General features: G+C 45.0%; 1 protein-coding gene across 1 annotated transcript; it reads left to right on the forward strand.

The window, feature by feature from the left end:
• On the forward strand, positions 1-8,987 carry AGTRAP (angiotensin II receptor associated protein). Its single transcript, XM_035557671.2, has 5 exons — positions 1-132; positions 4,775-4,809; positions 5,007-5,118; positions 5,723-5,921; positions 8,131-8,987. Exons 1-5 carry the CDS (start codon positions 106-108, stop codon positions 8,235-8,237), a joined length of 480 nt encoding a protein of 159 aa, XP_035413564.1. The 5' UTR covers positions 1-105; the 3' UTR covers positions 8,238-8,987.
• The last annotated feature ends 4,250 nt before the right edge of the window (positions 8,988-13,237 follow it).

Consider the following 13,237-nt stretch of genomic DNA (forward strand, 5'->3'; position numbering starts at 1 on the left):
TCCCGGCTGCTCCCGCCCCGCTGCCCTCCTGTGGGCGGCCCCGGGCCCGGCCCCACAGGGAGGCGGCCCCGCCGCCGGGAGTCCTGGGGCGGGCGGGCCGTGGCCATGGAGCTGCCTGCCGTCAGCCTCAAGGTACGGGGGAGCGGGGCAGAGCCGCTGCCGGGCTCCCCGGGGCGGAGGAGGCCGGAGGGATCAGGAGGCGGAGGCGGAGGCCGGGGTTGAGGAGGCTCCCGCCGGGGTAACCAGCGGGGGGAGCCTGCGGAGCGGGCGCTCGGCAAGGCACCAGCCTTGAGCCTGGTGGGTTGTGGAGGGCTTTGAGGAGGAAAAGCGGGGATTTCTGAGCTTTCTTCATCACGGGGGTAAACGCTGCAAAAGCTCTCGGTCGCCCAGGCCGGCAGGCGATGACTCCGAGTTGTCTCTTAAGGGTAGCTGCTGAAGTGGCCGAGGAGTGGGCTGGGGCAGCTGCCCGCTAGCCTGTGTCCCTAAAACTTGTGTCCCTGGAGGTTCCTAGCTCAGCTGACCAGGACTAATCTAGGATAAACACTACCGAAGAGCCTGAGGAGGCAAAGTTTTTGCTTGTCAGGCAAAACGCCTTGGGAAGGTGATCCCATTTGTTTTGAGGTTATCAGCATGTAGATAATAGAAGTTGCTTTTCTGGTTTTGGGCAGGGAGGCCTTGAATGGGAGTAATCTTAAAATTTCCTTAGATATTTGGTAGACAGAAATGGGAAATCAGGGACTTCTCACGGTTGCGTTAAATTTTAACTTTAGGAAGAAGCACATCCTTACAGAGAAGCTATAGGAGGCTAAAATCAATCGTTTGCTTTTGACATTGCTGTTTGATATTGAAGCCTTCCCTAATACCAGGCAGATGAAACTTTCCTCTATTTTCCCTCCTTTTATCGTGTTTTCAGATCCCTGAGACTTCCAGGCACACGTGTCCCTTTTCCCAGCTTCCCTGTTTTGTGTATCTTATCTGGTATGGCAGGTTTCAGGAGCCGCCTTTGGTTAAAACTTTGCCTGAGGAATGAAAGCATCACAGATCACATCAGGTTTTGGCTGCTATTGATTCACAAAGCTGCGAGCGGTGGGAGCCTTGGAGCAGGCTGCCCACGGGTGGGGAGGACAGCGTTCTCTCGGCTGCTGTTAGGAATTCAGCTTTGTACAGGAAGGCTTTCATATGAATGTGCTAAATGAAAGCTGAGAGTTCGTATAATCATGTTTCCCCCTCTTAATAGTGCACAGAGAGAAGTGACTTCCCTTTTTAGAGGCGTATAAGCAAATGGATTTTTCAAGGCCTGTCATGTGGATTGCATCACATTCTGGAAAGTGGCTGATAATTTGCGCTGACAAATTTCAACTACTGTGCAATTCCCAGAGCACTAGAAGATTAAAAGGTCTTGTGTTCTGCTTTGGTTTTTAACTGCGTCACCCCCCCCCCCCCCCCCCCCCCGCCAAAGCAGTGAAAAATTACATCTAATTAAAAAAAATTGCCAATGAAATGCATGTTCCACCATGGGAAGTAGAAAACAGACGTAGTTCCTGAATGAATGAGTCACCATGACAACATAACTAAAACCTTGCTGTTCTCTCGTTTTGGGCAACCATTCCCTAATCTCTTCCTGGGTAAGAGTGACCTTGACCTGGACAAACTATTTTCAGCATTAAGAAGTAACTTTTGTCAAGTCTGCTGGTACTGCTCTGGGGCTGAAGGTCTGCAGCATAGTGAGTTAATAATTGTACCTGCATCTTTGTACTGTGCCTGAGTTATGGCTGCTTCTCTGAAACACATCACAAAGGTGGGGAAGGCTCTTATTTGGAGACAGACTGGGAATAAAACATGCTGCTGCTATTCATTGGCATTAACTGCTTACAGTTTCTGTGAGATTAAAAAGATGAGCCTCATGAAAGAAAAGAGCTCCAAGAAAACTGCATGACTGAGTTGTGTTTGTGCCAGAACACAACAATGTTTTAGCTTTGAGGTCCCTCTCTAAGCTACTTGCAGATGAGGAATACACCCATGGAACAGCATCTACTGGCTCAGCTCGAGTAGTAGTGCTTATTTTGTCAGTGAATGTTTGACAGCTATGATTATTGCAATAACTGTGCTGAACCTTGACATACAAAGTTTGATCAAGCTTGGACAATGCCTTACAATGCATGTGCCTGGAAACGTAAGTTTTCATTTCAGGCATTTTCACGTGCTAGGTCACAGAATTATAAAATGATTTTGGTTAGGAGAGACCTCTGTATGTCACCTAGTTCAACCTCCTGCTCAAAGCAGAGCTAACTTCAAAAGTAGATCAAATTGGTCAGCTCAAAATTCAGCTGACTTGTAAAATCTTCTAAGGATAGAGCCATTACAAGCTCTCTGGATAGCCTGTTCACTGCTTAACTACTCATTATTACTCTCAGCTCGCCCTGATGGGATGCTTTGAAACACATGATCATCATCTTGCCCAGAAGAGACGGGCACCAAGTTTCTACCCCTCATATTTTACTGCCCTCAACATTAGTTCAACTCTTAGGAGTTCTTTCTCTAAAGAAATAATGTATGCCCTTCTTAGGTATGGACAGATTTCCTTGAACAGATGGAAATAAAGTAAATTCTTCCGTCTTATTAGGAGACTGCCTGCAAATTACCTAATCTTTTGTGGTGACTGTAGCCTTAAATCCCTTTCATTAAGGATATGTTTTCTATGTTAAAGCAAACCAAGACCATCAGCAAATTCCATACTGCCCTGAAGAACTGTCAGGTAACTCAGACTAATAGCTAGGAGGGAATGTTAGTTTATCTTCATGCAGTCCCCCATGCTATCATCCCTCATTTACCTGACTATGCTAGTGACTGAGCATGCTTCGTAATTTAATAACTGCAATATTGATCTAGACAGCTTTAAAAAAAAAAAAAGCATTAATTATGTTAACTGGTGAGCCTTGAGGGGTCTTGCGGGTATGTAACATGCAATTAAATACTACCTAATTAAGAATTTCCCTGATGTTGTGATAGTCTCTTGAGTAAATGCTATTTGCATGTCTCCATTCTTACCCAGGAACATGTTGTATTTTACTGATTTGTTTGTGCCTGGTCTCTGTGGTACAATTTGGGAGGAGGGGAAGTAGTGGGAGGTGGTGAAGTATTTTGTAGGCCTTTGTGAGCAATTAAATATATCATTATTAAAAATCTGTTTAAGCAGTGTTTGAAGTTATGACAAAGTCTGGGCTTCTCAGGGTGAATGCCCAGCAGATATGCTGGGGTACCGCAGTGAAGCGAGAGCTTTATCTTATCAGATATCTACATTGTGATATCTTAGCAGAACAGTACAAGCCACAGCAGCTGCATCCCTCCTGTTGATTTCCTGGCTCTGCTTCACTTGTCACAGCTTCATTGGTTATTAACCCGCCTTAAGCAACTAGTTCTGTGTGAAGCTAGAGCATGGGTAGAGGTTTTGAGCCAATAAACATAGCAGGGTGTCGGTAGAACTTAAATATTTATTTTTTTAGTGTCTTAATGCCCCTCTCTGCATACAGCTTTCCTACATCAAGCAAGTAATTTAGTTCTTCTCTACTTACCCATTTCCCAATTGTGTATGTTTTTATATATATATATATATATATATGGAGGGGGGTAGGCATGTTTCAGAGGGGTTTTGATGTTTTCTGTTGCCTCTGTACCAAAGTCAGTGTAAATGCCAGTTGGAGCCTTTCTCACGGATGGGGAAAAAGGAAGAATGCCTGCCTGCCTTGGATCCTCTGATATGTAATAGAGTTGGGTCCTGGCTTCAGCCTTTCCCCCGTGAAGCTGCTAACAGACCCTGCCTTCCATATCACTGTTTTCATACCTGCTTAGAGAGCAGACACTGAATCTCCCATTCTTCAATCTCCCATTGTCAAACATAGTTGAAATTGGCCTGCAGGTTCAAAAGCAAGTGAACACATGGATATATGTATAGGAAAGAGTGAAGTGGTATATTTTTGCTCCCATTTGCTGTTTTAATAAATGCGTAGAGTATATCTCCTTGGTTACAGAAATGTCAAGTGCTTGTGAAGAGAATCCTTGCATGACTTCTTACAGGGAGACGCTTTCTTTTTGGATTTGTTGCCTTGAGCAGCACAAAGATCAGGATCATTACGGACACCTGAAAAGTACAGAATCTCTGATAGCGTTATCTTATTGCTACTTAAGGCATTGTCAGAACTTGGGCCCTGGTGGCTTCACTGGGGATGAAAAGAGCTGCGTACTGTGGCAGGATCAGGTCCTTAGGCTCCTAGAAGATACCTTCAGGTCTGTTAATATTGCAGCGAGGTTAATCCACTGTTCTTCACATGCTGGAAAGAGGTAAAAGGAGGATTTACACAGGACTACAGCAAAATTGCTGGAAGCTTCAATCTTGACTATCCCTGGACATCGTGGATGCCAAACTGGTCATGTATAAACTGCTAGCACAGTGTGAATGTGATTGCCTGCTTTCTGTACAAAGTCTTGTGGAGTTCCAAAATCAATAATGCATTTAGGAAAGACTAAGTCGGCCTGAATCAACTGTCAACAGAGATGACAACAGTAATGAATGACTATAGTGTAGCACCACAGGAAATACTCAGCAACAGAAGCAGAGAAAAATGGTTTTGTCTTCACTGTCCCAGTTGCTAAGCCAGCTTTCTGCAGTGGTTCATGGGTCCAGGGCACTCTTGGTGACGAGATAGTGTAATTTCACATCAATCTTCCCCCGGTTTTCCCAACTTGCTGACCTGTCTTCCTCTCTGTTTTTCCACAGGCCATCATTCTGGTACACTGGCTGCTTACAGTGTGGTGAGTAACTTGCCTGGCCTGGGTGAGAACAGGGTATTCCTTCAAAGTAGGTATGGGATGTTCTTGGGGAATCAGCACTCCCCATTTGTGCCGTGTTCAAGATCCTAAGCCCAAGCGCTTATATGGGAGGGATAAATGCAAACGCTGTTGCAGGCTTATTGTGAATTTGGGCTGGGTTTTTTTGTCTTGTTTGGCAGGGGATGCATGAATTACTTGTTTCCAGCCTCCTATGCCTGGGGAAATTTCAGTATCCTTGCAGTGGGGATCTGGGCTGTTGTACAGCGAGATTCCCTTGATGCCATCGTGATGGTGAGTATGAGAGTATTTGCCTCGACCCAGCTGCTTAGGGAGAGGGTGGAGGGCAGAAACAGCTCCTTTGAATCAGTGATGATCTTCAGCTGTTCCCAATATAGCAGTCAACAAGTCAAACTCACTTTTTTTCCCCCAAGAGAGCCTGGATTTTACTTAAGCACTATAAACTGTGGTGAGAAGCACTCAGTATCCATTATTTTGCTTCTCGGGGGTAAGGAATATTTGATTATTATTTTTTTACCAGCTGTTGTGACTTTTTTAATGCCAGAAGAGGGCTCAGTGTTTAGTACGCTTGAGTTAGAGGGGCTTTATAAATCCCTTCTCTGATCATTAAAGAGATTGGCAAGCAAAAATAAACAGCCTTGGAACATATCACGAGAAGGTGTATAATGGATGTGAAGAAAATGCATGACATATGAGATCGTACGCTTAGGAATCTGTTTATCTGGGGTCAGTGTCAAGGGTTAAAAATGTGTGATACTGGGGTGAAGACATGATTGTGTGAATGCAGATTTTCCAGCAAACAGACCCTGTAACTGACTGTTACTCCTAGTGGTTAATCCCCTGTTCACCTTACATCCTGTTCTCTCTCTACTTCCAGTTCCTGACTGGCCTGCTGCTCACAGTCCTCACAGACATCATTCATGTCTGTGTCTTCTACCCTTCAAATGATTATTTGACTGATGTGAAGCGGTTCAGTATAGGCATGGCGATCTTCAGCCTTCTCCTTAAACCTGCGTCCTGCTATTTTGTGTATCAAATGTACCGGGAGCGTGGAGGAGAGTACACCTTCAACATAGGTAGGATGCTGCTTCTGCCTCTGCATCCATGTGGGCCCTATCCTCTGGTGTTAGAGAAGACTGCTTTCTACTCTGTACCCTTCAGCCTGAGCCTTGTGCAGCTGGATTCTGTCCCCCTTTCCAGGGAGGGGGATGGCCTTTGTCTTTCTCATGTCTGTTTTCCTCTTTTGTGGTCCTGCCATGTCTTAGTCCTTAAATTTGCATTCTTCCTCTTTCCTTGCAGACCTGGAGTCCTCGTCTGACAGCAATTTTGCCCGTTATGGTATTGACACAACTGCTGTCACTCTTATTCAGTGTAACTCAGGTTTTTCCTCTCTTCCACCTCCTGTATTTTTGTGGGCTTTTTGGAAGTCTTTGGGTGTCCTTCCCTCTTTGTCAACCTTTTATTTTCTTTCTGTGGGGAAAGTAAAGGCAGCATCCTATATAGCTGGATTATGCCTGAGAAGGAAAGAAGCTGGATTTCCTATCTCTGTGCTTATGTGGGTCTCATCTCCTAGCTATCCTGAATGCTTTGGACTTCTGTTTCCTCACCTGGTAAATGGGACTGATGTTTACCTCATGCGACTTTGCTTGGAGGCACTCATTTTTCTCCTGGTTGTAGTTGCTAATGATAATGTGGCATACTTGCCAGAGAGAAGGGCTGTGGCTGGATGTTCTCAGCTTCTTTGCCAAGCATGCCTGGTGCTAGTTCATAGTGGGGCAGCTGCCAGGGATTGTTTGCTGCATGGGAGTTCACCCTGGCAAAACCAGCAGCTTGGCACAGTTAGCTTTTTTTCCTTCCTAAGGCTGTGCAGGACAAAGGATGGTGTAACTGACATTGCAGTGTTTGAAAGCTGTCACCTACCTTCTTTGCTAGCACCAAAGCAGTATGAGGCTTCCTGTGAAAAGAGGTGAATGCCTCCAGGGAAGGAGATGTCACTGGAGGAAAATGGTGGTTTCAGGGTGTTATGTGCTATTTGCGTCTCTCTAATAGTGGAATGTGGATGTCTTCTCCATCAGCTGCTTGTGCAAATGCCAGGCAGATTTGTCTCAGCTATGTCAGAACGCCTGTGTGACAACTGTGGTGTTCTGCTGTGGGCTGTGTTTGTGCCAGTTTATGAGCTGCTTACTGCTTATAACTGGGATTTGACATCTGTATCCCATGGGAAGTATAGGTATCATTACGGAGTGACTGATTTTCTCCCCCTTTGCTTGGAACTTGGGAATATTCTCCCTTTTTTACCACACTATTCCAACACAGGCATACTGTCAAAGAGTTTCTTCCTAGGCACAGGTTGGAATTCAGTCACTCTGCAGTTTCATATCTTCTCCTTAACTGTCTTTCTCACAACTCTCAATATGAACTCTGTGCTGTTTTCTGCTAAATGTGGCTGACAAACTTTCCCTCGTTTCCCTAATATCTGGTATTTTCCTTTTGAACTTAACTGTGCTGTGTCTTTTTTCTGGTCCTCTCTCATTTTCTTTTGAAACAGATTTTTTTTCAGCTTGGCAGCATTCTTGCTGCGTAGAACAAGCCTCTCGTGGTTTGGGACCCACCTTTGGTTCAGGTTGCTTTCTAGCCATGGCAGATGCCTGGCTAGAGCTCTGGCACAGAGCTGTCTGTGCACATTTTTGGTTTCTGTCCTTTCCCCGCTCATCCCCTGGACAGTAAGGTGATTTTTGTACCAGTCTTGTACCATGGACAAATTGTTCATAGTGCAACTGAGAGCACTGCTGGATTCCAATGTAGTGCCATGGTGTGGCACACTTGAGACATAGCTGGGTTGTTGGAAGAGTGGTTCACAAATGAATCATGCACTTAAGTCCATGCTGTCAGCTGGTCATGGTTCCTGCTGCTTCTGTTTGTTGCAAGTTCTATTGATTTTTCCATAAACTCATCTCATAAACTTGATCTTGCTGAAATATGCTATTACAGCAGCCTGCTATGTTGCTATGTATTATTGCAAATTTTGCTTTCTAAACAGCCCCATGGCTAAAAGCGCTTCTTGGGGAACAAAGGGGCATGTTCAAATACACCTCAGCTATTCTGCCTTTGTTGGAAGGATGTTTTCTTACCTTCTGCCTGTATACTGAAGGTCACAGAACATGTACTGGGGAGCTGGTAGAGTAGCCAATGTGGTATGCTCCTGAGCTTTTGGTTTCTTCTAGAGGATTCAGTTCTTGTGCTTTTTATTTATTTTCAAGCTTGTTCTCTTCCCTTTCTGTTCAGGTCTCACCCGTGCAGGCCAGGATCGCAGCACCTATGAGCCAATTGATCAACAGGATGCCTCTCCGCAGTGGCCTGACCCAAGCAAGGCAGCCCCGCATCCATACTGAGGTCCTCATCTGCAACAGAACGGACACCTCCCTCACCCAGTCCAGCCTTACACTACTCCCATGTCTGTTCTGATGGCACAAGACCTGCTACTGAGCAAATAGGAGAGGATGTGATTATACTTTTCTTTCACCTCCCTGAAGGTTAGGCAGAGGGGTTCCTGGAGTAAGTCCAGAAGATCTCTAATAACATGTTAAGCACTGTGACTTTGTAATTCCTGTACACTTTCCTTTCCTCTCTCCCCCATATCCCTCCTCTGTATATGCAAGTGGATGAACCTACTACATTCTTCCAGGTTTTGTACTGGGCATCCTCTCTACTGTAAGTAAGGGAACCACTCAAATACTCCTGGACAAACTATCTTTAAAAGGCTTACAGACTGCTCTTAACACAGTTCTGCCTGCTTTCATGCTGATACGTTTCCAGGAAACATCTGGGAGTTCCTGGGGGGTGTTTTTGATATTTTTTTTAATTAAGATTTATGACCATAACTCCCTGTGCTAGCTGTGGTTTTGCATACAGCTGATACATTGGTATCAAATGCTCTTGCTGGACCAGAGAGTATTCACTGATGCTTTTACGCAAGTTGAATGTCCTTTGGGATACTTAAAATGACTTAAATGTTGATTATAGATGTTCTGTGCCTTGAAATGTCCTTCTGCCTTCAGCTGCCTGTCTTAACAGAACTTGAAATGTTACATTTTTCTAAGAAAGCTATAAAAATGAACACAGATTTTGTGTTAGAAAAATTACACTGGTCACCTATGTCTTATTTGAAAATGTATGTATTCCCAAGGATTTGGGACTGTAGCCAGGCAGTCTGGGAGTGCCATTATGGGGCAAGATCTACAGGGCTTCGACGGTGTTAGTGTAAGCTTTACACAGACACGTGATGGGTACTGCAAGGGGATGTGTGTGTGGGTGATGAAGGTAGGCTAGTAAAAGGACTGAGAAAAGGAAGAGGTGGGTTTGTGTAGCTCTACACAGCAGCGAACTCTGGAATGTGTCAAACTATAAATACTCATCTTATGCACAGCAAACCTGCCCTGCTGTGACTTTCAGGGTAAAATACTTAGAAACCTGTTGAACACTTCCTTTTGTAGGAGAAAAGATTGTCAGCCTTAGCAGAATGAAAATACTAGTGCTGGGAAGATCTGTGTTTTTTCTGAAGCAAGTTCACATTCAAAGCATACATCTGTTATTTGACAATTGAATTTCTCTTCCGAGACCTGCTGCTGTGTTGACTCTTCAGTGACCAAAAGCCCTGTTAACTTTGCTTTATCCTCTAGAAACATGCCTTTTCTATTCTCAAAAACAAGCATTTTTCTCTCATTTCATTCCTTTAAACATCAGCAGATGCTTCATTCCTTATACTACACAAGCATTACAGCGAACCGCTGCTGTACCTGGACCATCATCACTTAGGCTTGGACTGAGCGTCTGGTAAATGCCATAAAACTGCAATAGTCTGGTTTAGTCTCCTGAGATGAGTGTTGTGGATTCACTTTGCAGGCTGCCATGTAACAAAGCACTGGACTAGGAATCGGTCTACTCTGTTATCAGGTGGGAAGAATGAAGAATAGGTAGGCAGAATTTTCTAGGTTTTATAGAACTGCATGTTCAGCTACTGCTTTTCAATTCTTCAAAATTGTACAGTGAAAGTATGGATCCCTGAATAACATGCTTAAACGCTCAGACGGTAAGCAGTTTTTCCTTCCCTAGACCAGTGGACCGCAGACAAAATGGCTGCTTTAAATGCAAAGCTTTTTGAGTATTTGCATGAACATACGGTTACATCTAATGAGGCCTTTCCAAGCTATTCTCCAGTGGAAGAAAAAAAAAAAATCTATCAGTACCCATCTAGCTGACCTGCTGTGTGCATTCCTGTGGAGAATTTAGATCTGGGGAGCTGAGAAGAGAAAAAACAAGGCAGGGTTATTAATATGCTTACTGTGAATCAGGGATGCCAATTTGGGGTGTTAAATCAGAGACATGACAGTAAAAACCATGCCCTTCTCCTGGCTTCTGAGGCAGAGGGCGGTTGTTGGTTAAAATAAGCACCAGCGTGCTCTCAGATCAATACCTGATGTCGGAGGGCTTGTGGGGCCTCATCCGGCCTGTTGTGTTGCCGCACAGCCTGGCCTCACCACAGGGCCCCTCTCAGTGGGGTCTCCTCAGCCAGACGTGCAGCAGGTGCAATGCTCTGTTCTGTTTTCTTGTTTTTCTCGCTAATTCTCCAGTGCTGATGTGCCCTGGTGTGTGTTTTTTTTTTGGGGGGGGGTGGGGGGTTGGCGTCTCCTGCCTGCAGCGCTGCTGACAGGAGCCGGGGCGTGGGGTGCCTGGCGAGCGGCAAGGGGGAAGATGCATCCCCTCCACTGAGGCGCTGAGCGGGCACCCGGCGCAGCTACACCCGGGAGAGGCCGCAGGTGAACCACCCATGCCCCACCTCGTCTGGGTCGTGGTGAGGACTCAGCTTTAATTAGCCATGGGCGAGAGCCGCTTTCCATCTGCAGCCCTGGGGACAGGCGGCGTTGCTAATCGTAGGGGATAAGCTGCTTACGGTGGCCCAGCTGGAGTGAGCTCACTGCTGGGGTTTGGGTGGTAAGGGGGGGGCAAAGCAGCGGGTTTGCCCCAGCGCCCTGAGGAGCAGGCACAAAGAGGCGGCTGTCCTGCCCCTGAGGTCCTGGCTAGGCCGAGCGGCATGTCCGGCGACGGCTGTCCGAGTGAGTAAGTGCCTGTGAGGAGAGGTTTGTGTCAGCAGCCATGGAGACTGATGTGGACCCCGGTGGGATGCCCCCAGTGATGGGGCCTGTGCCTGCTCCAGGCCTGTGAGCAGCTCCCCCAGGCGCAGGTGGTGGGCGATGGGTCCCTGCTCCCTGATGCAGCTCCTGGGATGCTGGTTCCTGGCTGGCTGCATGGGAAGGGCACTCCTGTGAGGCTGTTCCTCAGCTGCTGGAGCAGTAACTGCCCCCGGCAGCTTCAGGGAAGAGTACTTGTATGTGTCTTTTCGTCTTAAAGTAAAAACGTGAGGCTCAAGGCTGAGCATGCATTAGAAATGATGGTTTGGTTTGTAAGAGCAAGCAGTGGGGCGATAGTCTTGTTTCTAAAGCATGTGTGGTGTGATGTGGGACCAGCCACTGGTCCCAGCTTGGACTGTGATCTTCAGGAATAGGAAAATTATCGTTGTCTGTGTGGTACTTACGTGTTTGTTATGTATTTGTCCTTGATATCATACCACTAAAGTGGTATTCACTTGAAAGAGCTTGAATTACTCTTCATGAATTATGCTATTTACTTTTGCTTATAACAACACCAGAAGTACATTGATCAGCTTAACTTTTGTTTACATAATTGGATTTACTTCATGTTTTAATGCATTAGTGTTTGCTGCACAATGTAAACTGTAAATAGTAAGCATGCGTTAAATGCTTTAGCTGGAAACATTAAAAACAACGTGAAATCCGTAGGTTGTGGATTTTTGCAGTTTGCAAAATACACAGCTTGCCTTGAGTATCTCTTTTGGCCTCAGAGGAAATTTTGAAAAGCACTTCATAACAATCTTTTTGCCTTTTGAGTGAGATTAAATACTGCTTAAAAGTGGCTATGTTAAAATCCTGACTGGCAGTTATGGAAAGGCTTACAAACTGCTTTTTAAAGGATGCTATTTCTTTCAGGTCTCAATGAGACTGAAATTAGGAATGAGTCAGGTGAGGAACAACCACTAAAATAATCATGACAGTGTATTGGGTCTGGTACCTGGCAGAAAGAACTGGAAAAATAATTGGGGAAAAAAAAATGCGTTAGTTATTAAGAAAATAGATTGTCTAGGCTCCTGTGAGTAAAAGTCTGGTGCCAGGTTTCAGGTGCTCATGGAGCAAAACAGCACTGATAAGCATGATGCTGTCGTGTCCTTTCACCATTCAAAATCTTTTATAGTATTCCTTTGTGATGCATTGCTAGTTGTCTGGATATTCCTGGGATGCAAGGACAGCTTCTACAGATCACCAATCTGCTACATTTTGATGTTATACATTAGGGTAAGTGCCCTAAAGAAGGCATCGGTGCTTTTTCTGTTTGTTCTGTAGTTGCCAACTTCTGCTTGTCTTTAAAAAATAATGGAATCTTTCCATTCATGCTACGTTTGACATGAAAGGCAGTAACAGCAGTTCCCAGGGATAATTGCAACGTTGCATGACTATCTACTGTCACTTTAGCAATTGAGTGTACTCCCCGGTCTGTGGTATGTGAGGAGCACGGGCTTGCTGTTTGCAACCAGGGATGACTCAGGCTCAGATGCTTTGGAAACAGACTCCAATCTGAAAGGAGACTTTCTGCTATTTGAGTACATTTGAAAAAGATGATGGGCATTTATTTTATAAGCAAATCTGTCTTTCTTTTCAAATTGCCTCTTTTTTAAGATGGCATAGGTGTGTCTTTCACAACGCCATTTTCATTCTTTAAATGAAAGATGGAAAAGAATGCTTAGAATGACAGTGATTGCTAACTTGTATTTAAAATTTGAGGGAATGAAAGTACAGTCCCCCTGAATTGCACTTACCCATTGGCAGCAACTTAAGGATCTGTGTTCTGCATGAGACTTGTATGTATAACCATCTGACTTAATGGCAAATTAGGCCTCCCGTCTATGTCCTAATTCTTCCATGTTAGGGGACACTATGGATTCTCTCTATATTTAGAGAGAGTTTCATCCTGTAGTGTGAACAAGAAGAAACTGGTCTCTACATAGCCTTGAGCCTTTGTGGGGCTGTAACGTGATTTGTGAACAAATTTCCAGTTGTTACGCAGTTAAACAGTACCTTAAGTCCAGACATTGTTATTCCTACCAGCCTTGGAGAAAATGTGTGTGGAGGAGATCTGAACTTGATTTCTGATCAATGAAAGGCTGGTGAATTGGAGACAAGAGACTTACAACGAAAGTACCCAAAGCCTATGGCGAACTGTGGAAGATGTGATGAGAAATATGCATGCTCCTTTGTTTATA

This window comes from Cygnus atratus, chromosome 21 (genome assembly GCF_013377495.2).
Source record: "Cygnus atratus isolate AKBS03 ecotype Queensland, Australia chromosome 21, CAtr_DNAZoo_HiC_assembly, whole genome shotgun sequence".
In the NCBI taxonomy this organism is placed as follows: Eukaryota; Metazoa; Chordata; class Aves; order Anseriformes; family Anatidae; genus Cygnus; species Cygnus atratus.